Source organism: Strix aluco, chromosome Z, assembly GCF_031877795.1.
Source record: "Strix aluco isolate bStrAlu1 chromosome Z, bStrAlu1.hap1, whole genome shotgun sequence".
Classification (NCBI taxonomy): Eukaryota; Metazoa; Chordata; class Aves; order Strigiformes; family Strigidae; genus Strix; species Strix aluco.
Window position 1 is genome coordinate 27,048,791 of NC_133971.1, and position 19,237 is coordinate 27,068,027.

Here is a 19,237-nt window from a genome sequence, read left to right on the forward strand (position 1 = left end):
GAAGTACTGTGTGAGTCTTGAACTTGGTGAGGCTTTTGACAGAGACTTGTCACATCTGGGCACTTTTCTGCCTCTCCCCAAGCTCTCTTCACCCTGCTGTAGAAAGAAATCAGGTTGCTTTGATGTGATCTGTTCTTTTTACAGTGCTTTTTTCCCCCATCTTCTCGATGCTTAGAAATGCTATACAAGTAAACAAAAATTATATGCTTATAATACAGATAATGGCTTCCACAGCTTATTGCAGAAAGCCTCCATACTCACCATCTTTCAGCTAACATTTTACACTTTTCTTTCATAATCTGTGCAAGCAATAATGTCGTCCTGGCTACTTCTGTACCTCCGACTTCACACGCGCTTGAAACACCAGTAAAGGTGGAGGCTGCAGGGATTGTCAGGATGGAGCAGACACCAGGACTCTGTTCAACCACTGAGCTGGCCATGCCTGTGTTGATCTTCTGGCACAGAGCGTCCTAAAGAGCTCTGCAAGGGGAAGAGACCACAGCAGATTCTGGGAGGTAGGTCTGCAGCTCTTACTGAAATGATCTTGCTGATGTGACAAGTTGTGATTTTGGCAGTGAAGACTTTGACCTGGGGTGAATTGACTTTAAGGGGGTGATTTACAGTGGGGGCTCACAGACAAGAGTGCAGGCAGCTTGGTGGAGAGGTGAAGGAAATGAAGAAATATTTTGAGCTGTTAATGGGAGCTTTTCTGCAGTGTGGTGCAGTTTCTCCTGCCTCCCTGTCTAACAGGAAACTTCCACCCCCTCTTACGGTGCTACTCTTTGCCAATGTACACAAGTTCTGGCCCTTTGGGCCTGATTTTTATGTTATGTGGTAGTTAGGGGGAAAAAATTAACCCTCTCTCCACCACAGTAGTAGTATTACTTTAAACTCTCACATGAGTTGGAACAAAGCTGTTAAACTCCAGATTGTCCCAAATTACAAGTGAGTGAACTCTATTTACGATTTCAAAATAATTAATTAATGAAAAAAAAATTTTTGTCTTGACTCCTGCCTTTATGGTGCATAAGTCCTTGGGAATCATGGATACTCCCATCTCTTAAAGTCAGAGAATTTAAATACTCAACATACAAGAAATCAGGCCTGAGAATTTCCATGGCAAACTAAACCATGGACTTCCTAAACACTTCCTTGCTTTAACAGGGCTGCAAATTCTCTGGCTGGCAGGACAGAATAGTTTGGGATATACCAAGGGATTTGCCAAGAGATTTTGCTTTTCAGGCCTTCACCAGAACAGTTTCCATCAAAACTTATTGTAAAGCAGTTCATATTAGTTGGGAATGCAGAGGAACCAGGTTCACTTATGTCTTGTGCTGCTGTCTTCTTGCATGACCCTGCAGAAGTCACTTGCCTCTTTTTCCTGGCCACAGAGCAGAGACACAGACTTTCTTTACCTGGAACATGGACGTGCAGAAATTAATGATAATATTTTACTGCAATTATGGAGATCACCGATGTATTGGAGGCAGCTAGAAGAATATCCACCTTTTTCTAAAGAAAATATAGAGAGTTGGGACTGAGAGGCAGACAGACAAGCAAAAGAACTTACTGTCAGCACAGCAGGTTCCATTGGGAAACACAGATCTGTGTATCCCATGCAATGAAGACTCCTCGTGTTTGGCACTGGGACAAAGTCGTATGCGACACCCATGATTGCCAAATCTTTGCTGAACCTGTGCTTCCCATGTATATGGTGAGAAGCTGTCTTTCCTCTTCCATAAGCACAAAACAGGCTGTGGTAAGCTGTAGTTTTTTGCTTGGGGCACTGTGTTTTAAGTCTTCAGGATCTTAAAATTGGCTGGCTTATCATTTAATTGGGCTTAGGTCTAAAAGTAATGGCGTATTTTTCCACATCTCACAATTAGAGGTCCATAAGGCAGCATGTAATACTTAGCTCTTTGGTTGTCTGACATTTAGAGGAAATCTAAGTATTACATCAGGCAGGCCAAAACAAGGGGGTGAGCTGTGTGGAATGAGGCTGGTAGTGGGCACTGCTATGTTACAGGGGCATAGGCTGAGACTCCAGTACAGGGAAGGTAAGTGGAGAACCAGACAAGCTCAATAGAATCAACTGATCTAGATTTAATGTCAATAAAAGTACTCCCAGAGAAGCTCTGCAATCCTTATCAATAGACAGTTTTGTGATGGAAGTAACCAGCTAGCAGCAGTAAACATTAGCACATGAATACATTAACTTTCCCAGCTAACAGCATTGAATAATCAAGTAGAGTTAAAAGTTTAATTCAAACAGTTTACTAAAAAAAAAAAAAATAAAAAAAAATCACTTAACAAAGTACATCATTACTTTTCTCCTTCTCCAGCTTCCCAGGAACATTGTCCCCTCTACCTTCCCCAGAGACCAGTCAAGTGACTTGATTTGTATAGAGTAGAGGGAAAACCAAAAGGAACTAACTGCATCTTTCTGCAGAGCTGGTCATGCAAACAGCTTGACCAGTTTTGCATTGCTATGTAAGTGGGTGTGTATTAAACAAACAGAGATATTTTATCAGGGAGAACTTTTTCTAAAGTGTTTGCCTGGACGAGAGGGAATTGTTCCATGGTTCCTGCTATTATATGATAATGGTGTTGGTTGCTGAAATACAGTGTGACCTGGTTTCCAAGAAAAGGTGTAGACACTGATTTTGCCTCAGATGCCTTTGAGGGATGGGGGAGTAGTGAGTCAGAGAAAGCAGCTGTTTGGCTGCTCTGTTTGATTTTTTGTCGATGTTGTTAATGCTACCAACATGGAAGCACTTACCCTCATTGATTGTCTCTCCATTCTCCTCTTTCATCATTTCTCAACCTCTGTTCTGCTGCTCCTACTCTTCTCAGCAGCCATTCCCATTTTTAATTTTTTAACCCAAGTGATAAATAAGGAGCCTGATTTGTGCTGTCTGTCATCAGAAGGGCTTCTATGTGGGAGAGACAACAGCATGGTGGGGTAGGAGCATTCCTGCTCCCCTGCATCCTCTCTCTCCATTTCCTCTCCTTCCACAGACTTGTATTCAGACTTGACCTTTTCACTTAGCTCTTGCTCTGTGGCAAGCACAAAAGCAGGTTGTCCTACAACAGCATTCATAGCGAGTAATATGCATTTCAGATCAACTGAGGAGAGAGCAGTGCCTACTCACAGCCTGAATCTTCCAAGAATCTCTGTTCTGGTAGCAGCCAATGTGTCTTGCCACTCCACAGTCTGGGTTAGCCACTCCGAATCTGATGTGACAACAGTTAGGGAGATGGTTCCCACCAGCTGGTTGACTGACATGACACCAAAAATTGTTTGTGGAATCTGTAGCAAACAGTAGTCACAGACTTCTTTGCTGGGTAATGCTAAAGTAGAAAATAAATAGTATAAATTTGACAGGGCTACACATTAAGGAATATCATGGGTTTGGTTTTTCTGTAGCTCAATGTAGTTGGTGGTTGAGCTTGAACTTTTGCTTACCTGCTGAACAGGTCCTTAAGGAAGGACTGATAGAGGGCAGAGCAGGGGAGCAGTGGACATTGACTGATGCACACCTTGCATTCCTCAGGAAAGTTGTGATCCATTGGTTGTTGCAGGCAGACAGGTTACAAGCTTCCTCAGGTAGCCCTGCTGCTGAACCTGTTGCTTTCAGAGCTGTCTGGAGCACCTTTCCCCTCTCCATGAGGCCAGCCTGCTCTGAGCAGAGATCCCTCCAGCCTTCCTGGCCAAAACCCAACCTTGAAAGCAGGATTTTCATCCTTCTGCCTGCAGGGAGACTTCTGGTGTGTCTTGGCCCCACCAGGCTCTGGGCTTCCTGTGATGGACCCAGGCAGTTCATGACAGCACCAGCCTGCAGACAGCATCCAGGGAGCTTGTGGACTCTGTAGATCCACCTGGCAGCTTCTACCATTAATCACTGAAACGCTCATGTTTAGTGGAGCACAAGCTATATCAGAAAAGACACAATGAGGAAAGGGAATGAAGTGCTGGGGAGTTGCAAAACTCCTTGTAGTCTCAAACAAAGTGGTTGGTGAACTGTTAATAAACCAGTGTGATCTGAATACAGACGAACTGGGAACACCTCTGCAGTGCATAGGAAAGGGTGGAAGAAGACCACATATTTTGATGAGACCAATGACACATTTGCCCTTTTTGGACCAGTTAAAGCAAACTCTTAATTGGGGACTTTAGTTACAAATGGTCTCCATCAAAAGTAGCTTGTCTGAATCTTCACTGTTTTTCATGGTTGATTTTGCCCCACAGGAGTTTTTGCTAGATGGGGAGAAGGAGAAAAGAGTAGATGTAAAATGTAAATACCCACAGGTCTTTGACTTTTGAGTTACATAAAAATTACCTTGAATAATGCAACTGTTACTTTAAAGGAACAGCTTTTTGGAAACTGCTTTATTCCCGAGGAAGCTGTTTCCAATAGCCATAGATTAATTTGCAAAATAGGAACAGAGGGTTCTGGAGGGGCTGGGGCTGCTTCTTCAGTGCCAGGGGGGTCTGCTGTCTTTTTTCCTGCAAGGCAGTCAGTTTTCATATTTTCAGACTTGTACTGCTGATACAGGGATGCAAGAGGTGGACTGTGTGGACTGCAGGTGAGACTTGCTGTGCAGAGCAAGAGGAATGTGAGAGTTGGTAATTTGTTCCTGCTCAGGGTGAAGGGAGCTGCAGACTCCTCCTGTGCTAGAATGACATTGGCATCACTGAGTTGCACAGATTGGAAGTTGCTGTTACTCTGGGTACACGGGGTTTATGGAAACAGCAGAAATAATAATGTGAGACGCAGCAGTAAAGCCCTGGGCACTCGGTGCTCTCAATAACTAGGGCTCTGCATATGTAACTCATTAGGGTTTTAGTAAAGTGGAAACACGCCTTCAGTGAGGCAGCATTAGCTCAAAGCCTGCCAGTTTCTCTGCTCTGCAGAAGGGAACCTGTCTGTTTCTCTGGGTTGCTGGAATCCCTCCTTAACCCTTTATAGATAGGTGGTCTCAAAGAGGGTGGAAGCTCCTGTAACCGTGGTGGATACGTGCCATTGGGGGTCAGCCAGAGCAGGAGCTTGGTTCTCTGTGCTGCCTCATGCTTGTGCTGACCAGAGCAGCTTTCAGGCTGACTTTTCTCCATTGCTCCTGAGCACTGCTCTGGGACAGAATAGTTGCTGGGGTATTACTGACCAAAGATCAGGGTTGGTTGCTGTGCTGCTACCCCCAGAATGCTTCAAACTGGATGTGCACCAAGGCTGCACCATTGCAAGCTGACAGAGCTTGCAGTGCTGGTGCAAAAGCTAGGCTTTTGTCCTGGCTCCTGTTTGTTGGGGCAGTGACTTTCCTAGGGCTGCCTCACCCAGGCCGTCTCACAGCCTGTGCTCTGGAACAAACTGATGGTCCTTTGCAGTTCCTTACATCTTTTTACCAGCTGCGGAGTGACCTCAGATTCTTAGTCTGACAAACATTGGGCAAGGTGGGTCTCGCATGCATGGTACAGCAACCAGGATACAGAATAGGTTCTCTGCTGGTTTTCTTCAAGACCAAATCCAGAAGCACTCTGAGTAATTTAACCACATTGAGTTCTGCTCCCTAGCATACAGTATTTCTAGATGTTGTAGGACAACCTCAAGCAGATCAGTGGAAATGTACCTGCCTATGGCAGGGGTTTGGACTAGGTGACCTTTAAAGGTCCCTTCCAACCCAAACCAATCTATGATTCTATGAAATAATGCATGATGGCATGGTTATATGGTTTCTTAGTAGGAGCGGTGCTTTAAACTTGCTTTTACTCTGAAGGAATGAATGTATACCTTATATAAAATGTTATTCCCAATAAATTAATTTGCATGCTCACAGGAAGCTCTTCGGAGCAGAAATTTGGACCACCACATCTCATAGTGTACAGACTCAACCGATTAATACCTGAGTGTTCTGTTCCTCTTCCAACACACAGCATCAGCTTTTATTTTTCTTTCAAGGGCCACGGGCTTACAGGGAGATGGGTATGACTTCTCCCCATTCCTCTTCGTGTATGTGTGGTCTGCTTCCTTCCAGGGAAGGGACACTGGGCTGGTAGGAGATATCCTGTGCTACCCCAAATATGCAGTTCACCAGCTGAACTGTGACGATTCACTTGTCTGCATAGCACTGAGAAGATGCAACAGTTTCAAAGGTCTGCTTTTGCAGTGGTTTGGTAAATACAGTGAAACCTCAGATAGGAACACTCAATTTAAATCTAGCTTACACTGATTAGCATTGTTTCCACAGCATCACGGATGTTCCATGTTACGGAACTATAAATAATACGAATTAAATAATACAGGAGAGTTACAAGCTTCGCTTGCAATGGCCTTGCTACCTCTGTGATACTTCACAGTGGCCTTATCCAGTGTGTTTAGATCAGCATGCAACAAAAAATTTACACAATATTCAAGTGAAAATGCAGAAGAGCTTTTTAGGCAGGCAGATAATCACTCCCTCTTAGGCTCTACCTTGGCGGCCAGGATTGTCACTGCTACTTTTTACAAATTTTTACAGAAGAGAACATATTTTTTATTATGTGAAATGCAAATAAAGAAGCAAATGTTGCTCTAATCCAGCTTAATTTTGATGAAACAAAAAAGCTAAACTGCAAAACAAGCCAAAACATGGATTGTTGCCATCTCTGATACTTTGTTCCCATTCAAAACTGGATTTCTTTTAGAACTTTTTTCAGTCCAGTTTAAATAAAAGATCCTGAAATAGGAAATGTTTACTGCCTTGAGGCACCACACATGTTTTTTGGGAGTGCCAGTGAAATGCAAAAGCACTCCGTTGTTCACATGGCTTCAGAGCAGGATGTACAGGGTTTTCTGACCAGGTTGCATCTGGTGTTAGCAGCACACCTAACCCTTGCTTAATCCTTCTCAGGGATTGCTTTTTAAATTTCAATATCGCAGAAGGCATACTAGAGCTGTGCTGTCAATCAGAAGAGTTGTAATTAATGCCTGTAGTTAGTGAGTGGAAGCTTTTAGCTGAACTGCTCCCCAGCCACCATGCTGTGCTCCCACCTGAAGCCTGAGAACCTGCAGAGAAGATTTCCCCCTCTTCCCAACAACTTCACTCATTTTCATTTCATGGTTGAATCCCGAGCGGTGTACATGGCTTTATGAATAAAGAAAGTTTTGACACAGCGAAATTTGCAGCTGAGAGCATCATCTTTGAGAGACTAAGAGCTGTAGTCAGTACTTGGTGGATGGCCTTTGTCCATCTCTGAATATGAACAGCAGATGTGAAGGGAGAGCCACTTCCCAGGTTTTTATAATTATTTTTTTTTGTGCATGCATTATGGTGTTAGTGACAAGGGAAACACAGATTTCTCCAATGGAAATCTTCAGATGAATTGCCATAGATTAAACTTTGATGTAGCAAATCAATAATGGGTCTGTTAATTAGACTGATACAAATGTGCATGTTTGTTCTTGGCCAACATGGAGAGGCTAAAATCTGGATGGTTTAGCAGAAGTGTGGTGCAGAGAGAGGAGAGGCAGATTTCCCTGGGAGACAGGGTTTGTGAAAAGGCTGTATGACTTAGGGAGAATCTGAACAGAAGTCTTATGCTCAGCAAAGATCCACGGCTCCTGCCCTCCTCGAGTGCTTGGCTGTGCAAACTTACTCTCATTCCTGTTTGCAGGAGTTGAGGTGACTCCTGGAGGGATGGAATGGGGAAGGGTAGATACGGGTGAAAGTCACTGACCGGTGGCTGTGCTCTTGTGTCAAATCCTGATCTGTCCCCCTCTCAACACCCAAGAGCAGATTCCTGGAGCCCAGGCTGCACCAGGGTCAGCATGGGAAGGAGAGGTGCTGCGGGTGTTGCGTCCTTCTGATAGAGAGGTGCCTGGTCAGACACACGCGTGATGTGCTGCAGTCTTTGCTCATGACAGATTTGGACTAGCCACACCCCAAAGGCATACTTAGGGAATTCCACAGGATAAGTGCATGGTGGTGTGTAGAAATGTTATGAGTCAGTAGAGCTGAAATTAGTATTGTTTTAATACTTTTTTTTTCCCCCTCCCAAAAGAATCCTAAAAGCAGGCCTTAATTTACCTTTAATTAGCCTTTCCTTTGGTTTCACCTTGCAAGCATTTAACATTTCAAGCAATTACAGTCTCTCAGTAGAGATTCAACTTTTCTGTGTTGTTATAGTAATCTGTATTGTAAAAGCCAAGAAAAATAGCCACCAGTTCAATTTGATTCTCTGGCCCTTATAGGTGAGCTTTACTTTTACCTCCATGACAGTGTTCCAGTATGAACTTGGGTGATTTATGCAAGCAGTTTGCCTATGGATGGTGTGCAGGTGCAAACACTGCTATTCATGTTTATGATGTGCCCACTGTAGGGGTTTGCACACTTCTAGGTACTTTGCAGCTTCAGTGGCTGTTAATTTGTGTTTACAGATTGCCAGAGTAAGATTCACTAGTTTGTAAGCAGGATTAACAATTTTTTGGGGGAAGGTAAACTTCTGCACATCTGGCTGATAGGAACTGGAAGTCACTATTGACGCAACAGATCTTTACAGGTATTCCCCTGTGATCAGACCATACATCCCCAAACCTTTGCTGTGTTACCCAAAGTATATATATGAATGTCTATAGACATATATGTGTTATTTCCTGTGTACTTATGTCCATGTTCTCTCTCTCTTCCCCAGCTGCTGCAAGTCAGTAGAAACCAAGGTCTAATTCTAGTGTATGTCCTTGTGTTCAGTTTCTGGCACACTTCTGCCTTCAGCTTGGCCTTCCTTCCCAGCACTTCCTTTAGCAGGCCATGGCTTGGTTCATAAATTTCAATGGTTTCAGTACACAGGGAAGAAAGTTTATCCTCTGGTTTTACAGGGCTTTATAAGTGTCATGTGAGCCCCAGGAGAGCTGCAGAATTCTTCTGCAGCCCCCCAAAAGACAAGACTTGTGCACTAGATTGAATCAGGGAGGAAAGAGTGGAGTTCCACTGCCCACTTGAAGAGTGCTGTGTATTTTCTGGTGCTTCTGCAAGCCCAGCATCATTGCCTTAGGCAGACACAAACAACTGAGCCTAGCATGGAGGCAAGGACCAAGAATTTCCATTTGAGAGTGGCATGGGTCAGCCTTTTCCCAGTCCTCTTGGGAGGATTTATTCTGCTGACTAAGGCCAACACAGTGTGAGCAGAGGGACTTGATCTGTGGCTGAACATTTTCAAGAGGGTGTGAAATTCTCCCACCACCTTGTTCCTCCTTTTGTGTCATTGTGCAGCTTGCACAGTTGCAGAGAGCAAATGATTTTAAGTGTTCAGAGGTGTAAAGCTGTCCAAAACAGCTTCTTGCAGGGAGGAAAGTAAAAAAAAAAAAAAAAAAGACAGTGAAATACACCAATGGAAAACCCAGCTGTTTTCTGGGTGGTGTACAAATATTGCCATTGTGGATCTAACTAGTAATTCTCTTCTGGTCCAGCAGTAGATAAAAGAAGATTCAGAGAACAGGGCAATGATAACAAGAAACATTTTTACAGGTAAAAATTTCATGTCAGAAGTCTTGGCAGCTGGTAACTGCCTGATGTTGTGGTTCCAGGGAATTTAGCTTTTCATCCATATTTATGTATTGGTGAAGGTAACTCTGGAAACTCTCAATAGCCAGCTGATTGCCTAACTCCTTCTTGAATCCTGATGAGTTCATGGTCTTTAAGGTACCTTATGACAGACTATAATTATGTGTTGTGTAAGAACATGTGTTTTGTTGCACAACATGAATGTGTTTCCCTTGTATTTTTGCATGTCTGTTTTCTTTGAATATCCCTTGCTTTACAGATGCAAAGGATAAATAAAAACACCCATTTACCTTTTCTGAATCATTCAGTACTTGGCATCCCAGTCAGTAAGTGCCCTGACCAGGTTAGATGCTGTGTGTGTGTATATAGACCAGCTGTGTGATATGTTTTGGTCGCGAGATGAGATCAGTCTCAATCTCTTCAGGAGTCTTCTGGCATGCAGAAAAGAAAGTGCAGAATTTTACAAAACAAGGCAAGATGGCAATGCGAAGCTCCCTTCCTAATATAAAATCCTTGCGCAAAAGATGGAACATTGCTCCTGCATATAGTATGGTAGCACCTGAGAAAAAAAAAATACTCGTGAGCAAGTTAACTGGAGGTAGCATCTGGTCAGTGCTAACCCAGGTAGGTGTTTCAGGTAGCTCTATGTGCCTGTTCCTGTCTGCCACATGTCATTTGTTCCCTCCTCCTCCAGAGAGGACTGTGTGTACAGTACACTGCTATGTCTGAGTGGGGCTTTGAGTGCTGCATGTGGCAAGAAATAAGAGTTTTGCACTTGAACCAAAACCTGATAAGATCTGTGGTGGCCCTTCTGTCCTGAGGGATTTCATTCTCTGGTCTCATACTTCTCCTGAAGGAATCATGGTCTTTTGCAGAAACTAACTTCCTCCTGGTTAGAGGCAAATGATTTGTGCCTAAAGAGCAAAGCTGTTGCCCTCATACTGATACACTGAGCCTGGCTGTGGAGTGCGTCAGAGGTAACAACAAGAATTTGTTGTGATAAGAATGGAGCCGGAGGGACAGTGGGGTATTGGTAGTGGTGAACTGCACTGCTGGAGAGATGTTAAGAGTGCTTAGGAGTGGTTGGGGTCACACATGGCCTGATTCTGTCTAGACCACTGTGGTGATGGTGATATCGTGTGAGTTGTAAACAAAACAAAACCAAAAAACAACAAACAAGTGGGGCTGTGGATGTAATTGCTGGCTTCTGGTGCTCTCATCTGACCAGATGCTGTCTAGGATCAAGGGGAGATCCTCCATAAACAAGGGATTTGGTGGAGGAGCTGAGATTTCTCACCCGTGCTCCTTAATTCCTCCATAGGGAATTTGAACCATGTCACCACAGTCTTCTGGATTTCTATGACCTCTTTATATGGCAAAATGGTGTCTTGTGCTTGGCAGTGCCAGAAAACATAGAAACATTCAGGGAGCTGGGTGTGGATCCTTTGCTCATCAGCTGTAAAGAGGGAGACCTCAGTGCTGTCCAGGTGATTTCTTGCACATCCTGGTCTAATTCTGGACTGCACTGGGCTCCAGTGGTCTAGGTTGGTAGTTTCAGGTGGGGAAGCATGACGCAATAGCTTTTTCATTGGTTAGCCTAGAAACAGAATGTTTGACATAGGGTCAGCTTCCATACATGGCTACCATAGGAAGAGGGGGTTTGGAGCAGTGAAGGATATGCTTTTTTCCCCCCTCCTTTTTCTTTGTCCAGGCTCTCTTTTGACTTTTTGAAGGAGGTAGAGAGGAAGGGAAGATTTACTCCCTGGATGAGGTGATCCCTGTTCAGCCAGGAGTGGTAGGGGTTGTCCTTGGTAGCCAGGGAGACCACTGTGCAAGAGTCACAGGGTGGGCTTTGCAGAGAGATTGTACCACACAGGTCTTCTCCCTCCAAAGAAAAAAATGGGGACAGGTTAGCTGTATTCCCCTCTGCAGGGCTTCCATCACATGGCTGGAAACATGGCTTTGATTAGGAGTGGCTTTTAAGAGCGACTTTTCTCCTGGAACATAGGTATAGAAAGGAAGTAGGTAAAGGGGAGATCTGGATTAGATGGGATTAGTTTGGAGAAGAAGTGAAGGAAAGCACCTGCTGGATAAGTGGGAAGGTGGGATTTTTGGCTTTGTGGGGAGATAGATCTAGTTTTTTCTCTTTGTTTGTTAGCGTACCTGAAGACTGTTTGTAAAACCTGCAGAAAGCTGCTGAGCTCTGGCTTCTACAAAATAAGGTACGTGTTGACTTACCCTCGCTCCCTTGCCTGGTCTATACCTGACACCCCCAGATGAAACAAGGAGGTGGCATTTACTTCTCCTTTCTGTTGCCCCCAGAAGAGAAATATCAAGGAGAAAGACACACAGTGAAAGGGAAAGTCAGGGAGAACAGACTAATGAAAGAGCTCTGCCTTGACAGGCTGCATTTTAATTGAAGCTACAACTTGCAAGACCTGACATTAGTGGGAATGCTAAAGATGCTGAAGTTAGTCTTGCAGTAAGTGGTGCACGCACCCCTCAGTACTTGATTGTACATGCATATGTGGGATTTGCAGACATCTGAGCCACTTCTGCTGGCCTTGCCATTTTATTCACTCTGAAGCATTGCAGAACAGCTTCTTCTCAAAAGAAAATTTGGAGAGCTTTTCAATCTAGAGACAAAATAGAGCTTATTTTAAACTAAGTAGAGCTAAGTTTAATGCTGCACCTGGATGTAAACTCTGGTCTAATTTGAATTCAGGGATAGAAACAATGCTGCTTGCATTCAGCTGGTAAAGCGGAGCTATATGGAAAGAGGATCGCTGTATTTAGCTTTTATTGTAATACCTCAGTTGTTAAGTTGCTACACAGGAATGTTATTAAATACCCTGCTGCCTAAAAAGGGGCCATGTGTGTTTTTGCAGTCCCATCCAATGTTGTGTCACAACAGAAGAGAACAGTATAGATGCACTGTTGCTCACTACTACCCCTTCTGACTTCAAAAGGTTACATTATATGCTCATTCCAGTGGATGGAAGTGCGATGTCTTCATCCGTCTCTTTCTTCAGGGCAGGTTAACAGTATTTTCCAAAAGAAATCTGGACACAAGGAGGACTTTGGTCTTGTCAGACCCTGTTGGGAGAGGAGGGGAAGGAAATTCATTTCCCCTCGGACATCTTCATGGGCCAGCCCCAGTGTTAGACAATGAGAATGCTCTGACTTAATTCTAAAGCTTTCAGTTTAATGCTTTATTTTTTAAAAATACTAATATCTACCATTAAGCATGCATTCTTCGCAGACACACAAGAGATCCCCTTGCTGCTCCTATTGAATCCCCTGGAGTTACTCAGGAAAATAAACAATCCTTCCAACTCATTTAAAGGATGGTCATGTTTCTGCCAATGTAGGGGTAGCTGTATTTCAGTTTGTGACTCATAAGAAATTAAAAAAAAAGTCTGGGAAATAAACAGTGGTAGTCTTGTTCCATTACTCTTATTTAGCTGGAAATCATCTGAAATCTGGATTGGTTTATTGCCTTCTGTCAGCTAATTCAGGGGAATGAAATCTTTGCCTACTATTGTGGTAAAATCTGTCTGTGAATTAACATGATGATTAAGAAAAAACTGCAGATTTCCAGTGCCTTGTTCTGCTAGGGTGGTGTTTATGCTGTAGACAGACCAGTGTGCACATGTCTTTCTTAGAAGCTAGAATTGTCTCTGATGCTTTGTTCCTGGTTTAAAATACCATTATGTCTCTGTTTTCTTGCAGAATGAAGAGACGCAAGTGTCCCAACAAATGTCCCTCACGACGAAAGATCCTAATCCTGTGTGTTACAGGGTGGCTGATTGCACTGCTGAAGATCCTCCATGTTGAAAGACACTTCTTTCCCTCTAAGGGCATTTATTTGGTTGAGCACTTCTTGAGCACTTCTTCTTATGTTAGAAACAGGTATTCCTACCTTAGAAATGAGTTCCAGTATGAAATTAATTGTTCCTCTATATATGAACAAGATCCCCATGAAATTGGCAAGAGTTTAGAGATAAGAAGAAAAGAGATAATTGATTTAGCTGATGAAGATGTGATAGCAATGACGAGTGCTTGCCATGTGTATCATTCACTTAGGAAATACCACCTAAAACCTGTTTCTCCAGAGGAGGAGAGTTTTCCAGTTGCCTATTCTTTGGTCGTCCACAAAGATGCAGTAATGGTAGAAAGGCTCATACATTCACTGTACAGTCATCAAAATATTTACTGCATTCATTATGACCAAAAAGCAGCGAAAGGTTTCAAATCTGCTATGAACAATCTAGCTAAATGTTTCCCCAATATTTTCATTGCATCAAAATTGGAGACAGTGGACTATGCACATATTTCACGGCTGCAAGCAGATTTAAATTGTTTGTCTGATTTGATGGACTCTTCAGTTCCCTGGAAATACGTCATTAATTTGTGTGGCCAAGATTTTCCTTTGAGGTCAAATTTCGAGTTGGTCGCTGAGCTGAGGAAACTTGATGGAGGAAACATGCTGGAAACTATAAAGCCAAGCAGTAGCAAAAGAGAACGATTTACTTATCACTATGAACTTACGAAGGTGCCTTATGAATACATGCAGATGCCTGTAAAAACCAACATTTCCAAGAATCCACCGCCTCATGATATTGAGGTATTTGTAGGCAGTGCCTATTTTGTTTTAAGCCGAGCATTTATTCAATATACCCTTGAAAGCTCTCTTGCAAAAGATTTTTTCGAGTGGTCAAGGGATACATACTCTCCAGATGAACACTTCTGGGCCACTCTTGTACGTGTTCCTGGGGTCCCTGGGGAAGTTCCAAGGTCGGCCCAGGACATAACAGACCTACAAAGCAAAACTCGTCTGGTGAAATGGAATTATCTTGAAGACCATTTGTATCCTCCCTGCACTGGTACCCACCTTCGCAGTGTCTGCATTTATGGGGCTGCAGAATTAAGATGGCTTCTGAATTACGGGCACTGGTTCGCCAACAAGTTTGACTCCAAAGTAGACCCTGTCCTGGTGAAATGCTTGGCAGAAAAACTGGCAGAACAACAGAAAGAGTGGGTATATTTGTCCTCTGATAAATACTTTCTACACATAAATTCTGTGAATGCCTCGCTATAGCAGCACTATCTTATCTGCTGTCAGTGCTGTGTACTGTTATAGCACAGCACCTGCAGTTCCTCTGCCTTGATCTGTTGCAGGATGTTAGCGAGTAAAATGTCCATTCTACATGAAGTTCGGGGCCCTGGAGAGCCAGGTGCTTGGCGATTTATTTATGAAATGTCATGCCTCTCTGATTAACTGGTTTGTTACTTGCCACAACAATCCTGTAATTGTTCTTCAGGGTGATTCTGAGAGGATGAAGTTTGGTTTTGGAGTCTCTGGCGCTGTCTGTCCCAATGGAATATTTCCGAACTGTGTTTTACATCAAGTGTGTTTGCGTCTTTCCTAAGAAACTCCAACACATCTGTCTACCTGTCCCCTTTTCCTTCACTTTTCTTTTTCTTAAAGGTATGAAACAAAGACCTCTGTATCTGCTACCTCAAGAAAACTGGAAGTGCCCAGCTCATGGACTAAACCAAGAGATCAGCATGACACCAAATGAGCCGTGTGGCCTCACCTGAAGTCCCAAACTTCCCGTCTGTGGGAGCTAACAAAGATCTTTGCAATGTGAATATGACTGGATGATATAAGGGAAAGAAGATCCTTAGATACTGCATTGTCTGTAGAATCATTCTCTTCTCCCAGCTCATTTGTGCATTGTGTTTCCTTCTGTGAAGTGCGTGCTCAGGTGCTGTGCCACGCCTATGAAATCAGTGGTGGTTGATTATGAACTGTATAGGCAGTATACAAACGTGCCCTAACAGCAGTCTCTGCAGCCCCTTAGGGTAAATATCCATGCCAAAAGAAGACAATCTTCATTTCTGTCTCTGCCTGTAGAAATATTCTCCTGTGAAATCCCAGTCCTCTTGAGACAGTATGTCTACACACAGTGGATAACAAGTGCTATTTCTAATTAGTGTTCAGCAATGTGAACTATGTTGAAATGCAAAACATGTGAAGTCAGGTGGTAATCATAATAGCCATATTACAGAAATTAAGACCCTGTGTAGAAGTGTCTTTTTGTCCAAGTCGTGTGGCCTTGCACCACCACGATCCCAAGCTGATGGGTGCCTGAGCAAGCCCTGGTTCAGCTGTAGAGCAACTGTTTTCCAACAGCCTCTGCTTCCCATTGCCCTGCCAGGCCTCCTGGTAGTGAAGTGGCCTGGGAGCCTCCTTGCAGCTGGGGTCCCCATCCTGCAGCATGAGAGAAGTGTTTCTTAGTGCAGGGGTCTCTGCAGAAACTCTTGCAACTCAGAAATGCGTCTTGGCATTTTGGGGATTTCTCTGAAACATTGCTCTGCCACAAGTTCAGTTTTGGTGATTCCAGTGGACACTAGGGTCTAGCTTGCTCCATGCTGCTGTCCTCTTTCTACCCATCTGGCTTTTATTAAGGGGCCTCTTCCTATGAGTGACTTTGGGATACCTGGTCTTACTGATCCACAAATTGCTGCAGTAATGACCATGTCTTGTACCCATGAGAAATCTTTGTTTCTTATTTGAGTTGAAAGAACCAAGTCATTTTTTGGTCTCAGATTTTGTTCATAAATTTAGTCATGGTCAAATCATCTGCGGCTTAAGATTAGTTTTGGAAGTCAGGAGTTGCAGAGCCTTTTTCCCCATTCAAGACACTGATTTCCTATGAGACCTCAGACAAGTCATCTGAGTTTTCTGTTTCAGCTGTAAAATAGGAACAGTGACGTTCTATTATCTTGATAAGCACTTTGAAACCTATGGGTGTTATGGGTTGGTTGCACAATACTAATTGCTTATCAAAGTATTTATGGAGTCTGTGGATGCACAGGTCAAGTATTTCTTTGATGTACCGTTTCTGAAATAAATGGGGATTATTTTTAAAGTATGTGTTGCTTACTTCAGTGACTTGCCATGTCTGCCCAGGGTTTTCCTGACTTGATGTGATTTATAGACACTTTGTAGGAAATCAAATATTGGCAGTATTTACAGATTCATTCATCAGTACTTGTATATAAAGTAGAGTTCCCATGTGGAAAAAGCTTAATAAAAGATGTTAGGATTCCAGAGGGCCAAGCCACAGCCTTCTGTACACACAAATTGATGTTTAATGATACATTTAAAATTTTTTGTTTAGTTAAACTGGCTTTATGTATCTATATGCACACATCCCCATTTGTGTTTGAGTGATTTGCTCTACCATAAATGTATAAAAGTAATCCACCAACACATTAAACTTAACTGAAGTTTGGGAGAACTTGTAGAGTAGGGCTGATGGTTGGACTCAATGATCCCAAGGGTCTTTTCCAACCTGAGTGATTATGTGATTCTGTGAAGTAAATAATTTTAATCAACATGCAACTTTGTGCTACTTTAACTGAATTTGGTTGAATGATACATTTAATTTAACTACTTTGAAGTAAGACAGTTCATGCTTCCTAGGTAATGAAGAGGTGGATGTGGAGATGGCGTAGTGTGGGGCAGCATCACCCATTACAGCAGTACGTTGCTAGCTGGGCAAGTACAAGAAGCATAGTTGCAACTTTATGAACTTTTGATTTTCTAATGAATTATAGATATTTGTGTTTTTTAAAGGTAACTTTAAAAGCTATTCAAGCTTGTAGAAAGGCAGTGCACAAAAATCATAGGATTGTTCAGGCTGGAAGATCATCTAGCCCAGCCTCCTGCTCATGTCAGGATCAACACTAAATTGGGGCTGGTTTTCTTGTGCTTTGTCCCAGGGAGTCTCGCAGATCTCTAGGGAAGATGCTGTAGCCTTCTGGGGCAACATTTTCCAATGTTTCCAGGAAAAAGAACAGCCAAAATATAAATTCCTTAACTTTTGAATAATCTTCTGGTTTTTTGACTGCATTCAGCAATGTAGATGCTATACTGATGCTTGTATCATAGTTAAGTGATTAGACTACAGGGGTGGGTAACAATTTCATTGTTTATCTTTGACTTCATCATCTTTATTCTCTACACAGGTAGGTCAGTCTTTGCTGAAAATGCACCTGAGGCATGATCCACAAGCACCTTTGTTTCTGTGAGAAAAGTCGCTGAGCCTAGTTTACAGCAAAGCAAATCTGAAGTTTTATTTGGGCTGGAACTTAGATTATAGGCAGTTATCTTCCATTCTGCTGTCACAGGGTTAGGGTTTTTTTGCCTTAGTAAAGCTCAGACATCCCTTTCTTCCCCTTCCTCACTTCTGCTGAAGAAGTTTCCTCTTGTAAGTTATTTCACAAATTTGAAATGCATGTACATTTGCATGTATTACATGGTTCCTTCTGTCTTTGTTCTGCTGAAGAAACCCCATGCTGGCTTTCTTCCACCCACCCTGGCCCATGCTGGCCTCATGGAGCATCTGGACTATCAGTTAACCTGATTTTCCTATTCAGGATGGATGTGTGGGTAGAGCACTAGTCCTGCTTCTGGCTGTCCGCACTGGTGTACAGGTCCAGCCCACTGTTTTGTTACTGTCTGAAAACAGCAAAAATGCTGTATGCATTCTAACATGGAAAAGTTAAGTGAGAAAGAAGAGGAAATAATGAACTTTAACGAAAGAGACACAGAGACATTTGTACAACTTGTCTTGCTAATGGATTTATTAGGCTGGACATGGAGTCAGGAAAATAGTATATACAAACATAAATGCCTCACTGTGTATTTTCTTTGACATTAGACTAAAAGGATGTGAAAGGAAAGACTAGAAATTAGACACCTAATCTGTAATTGTAATTAAAGCAGACTTGGCCTGTTAAGCATTTCTATGGCTGTTATGTCATCACTGTGGCATTTGAATCAGAATGTGTAAACATGAGAAAACCAGTATTTGGGCAGCAAATGTAGAGTATATGTGGCACACGAGTGTGTGTTTACAGTGTGTGACCTTGATTTTTAGTTCAGGTATAATATCTGTTTCTATTTGGTGTTTTTACAGAACTTGCGTCATTCTTGGCAGTGGATAATTTCCACTCATCTAGAAATGATACTTCAGAACAATGTGATCGATTAGTAAGATGCGATAAGTCTGTACTGAAAGTACCCCAGCACTGTTTGGTATTTTAAACTGATAGTTAAACACTCTATCCTGATCATGTTTTCTCAGAACTACCAGGCTCTTTGATTTTTCTATGACTAAACGATACTAATCTTTATAGAACTGATTCTTCTTAGAAAAGGGAGAAAGCAAAAGCCATGAAACTTTGGATGAGGCATTTTCTCAAGTGAGACAGTGTATTGGGTTTACATGGTGAAGTTTTGGTAGGGGAGGGGCTACAGGGGTGGCTTCTGTGATGAGATGCCAGAAACTTCCTCCATGTCCAATAGAGCCAATGTCAGCCGGCTCCGAGATGGACCCACCACTGGCCAAGGCCAAGCCCTTCAGCAACGGTGGTAGCACCTCTGTGATAACATAGTTAAGAAGCGGAAAAATCTGCTGTGTAATAGCAGCTGGAGAGAGGAGGGAGAATATATAAGAGAAACAACTCTGCAGACATCAGGGTCATTGAAGAAGAAGGGGAAGGAGGTGCTCCAGGCACTAGAGCAGAGATTCCCCTGCAGGCCATGGTGAAGACCATGGTGAGGCAGGCTCTGCCCCTGCAGCTCATGGAGGTTAATGGTAGAGCAGGTATCTACCTGCGGCACGTG

General features: G+C 43.0%; 1 protein-coding gene across 3 annotated transcripts; it reads left to right on the forward strand.

Moving 5' to 3' along the window:
* Positions 1 to 423: 423 nt before the first annotated feature.
* GCNT4 (glucosaminyl (N-acetyl) transferase 4) lies at positions 424 to 16,466 on the forward strand. 3 transcript variants are annotated; one of them, XM_074813391.1, is made up of 4 exons: positions 10,022 to 10,158; positions 11,693 to 11,756; positions 13,267 to 14,571; positions 15,026 to 16,466. In XM_074813391.1, the coding sequence occupies exons 3-4, from the start codon at positions 13,268 to 13,270 to the stop codon at positions 15,117 to 15,119; spliced, it is 1,398 nt and encodes a 465-aa protein (XP_074669492.1). In that variant the 5' UTR covers positions 10,022 to 10,158; positions 11,693 to 11,756; position 13,267; the 3' UTR covers positions 15,120 to 16,466. The 3 variants fall into 3 exon arrangements, with proteins under 3 accessions (XP_074669491.1, XP_074669492.1, XP_074669493.1); XM_074813390.1 differs by lacking the exons at positions 10,022 to 10,158; positions 11,693 to 11,756 and adding an exon at positions 424 to 515; XM_074813392.1 differs by lacking the exon at positions 10,022 to 10,158 and having other exon boundaries at positions 11,646 to 11,756; positions 13,267 to 16,466.
* The last annotated feature ends 2,771 nt before the right edge of the window (positions 16,467 to 19,237 follow it).

What these genes read in the sequence shown, in the direction of transcription:
- GCNT4 (XM_074813390.1), top strand. Translation starts at nt 13,268, where the DNA reads ATGAAGAGACGCAAGTGTCCCAACAAATGTCCCTCACGACGAAAGATC. An exon ending in CTGGCAGAACAACAGAAAGA is followed by an intron (nt 14,572 to 15,025) that starts GTGGGTATATTT and finishes TTTTTCTTAAAG; the next exon opens with GTATGAAACAAAGACCTCTG.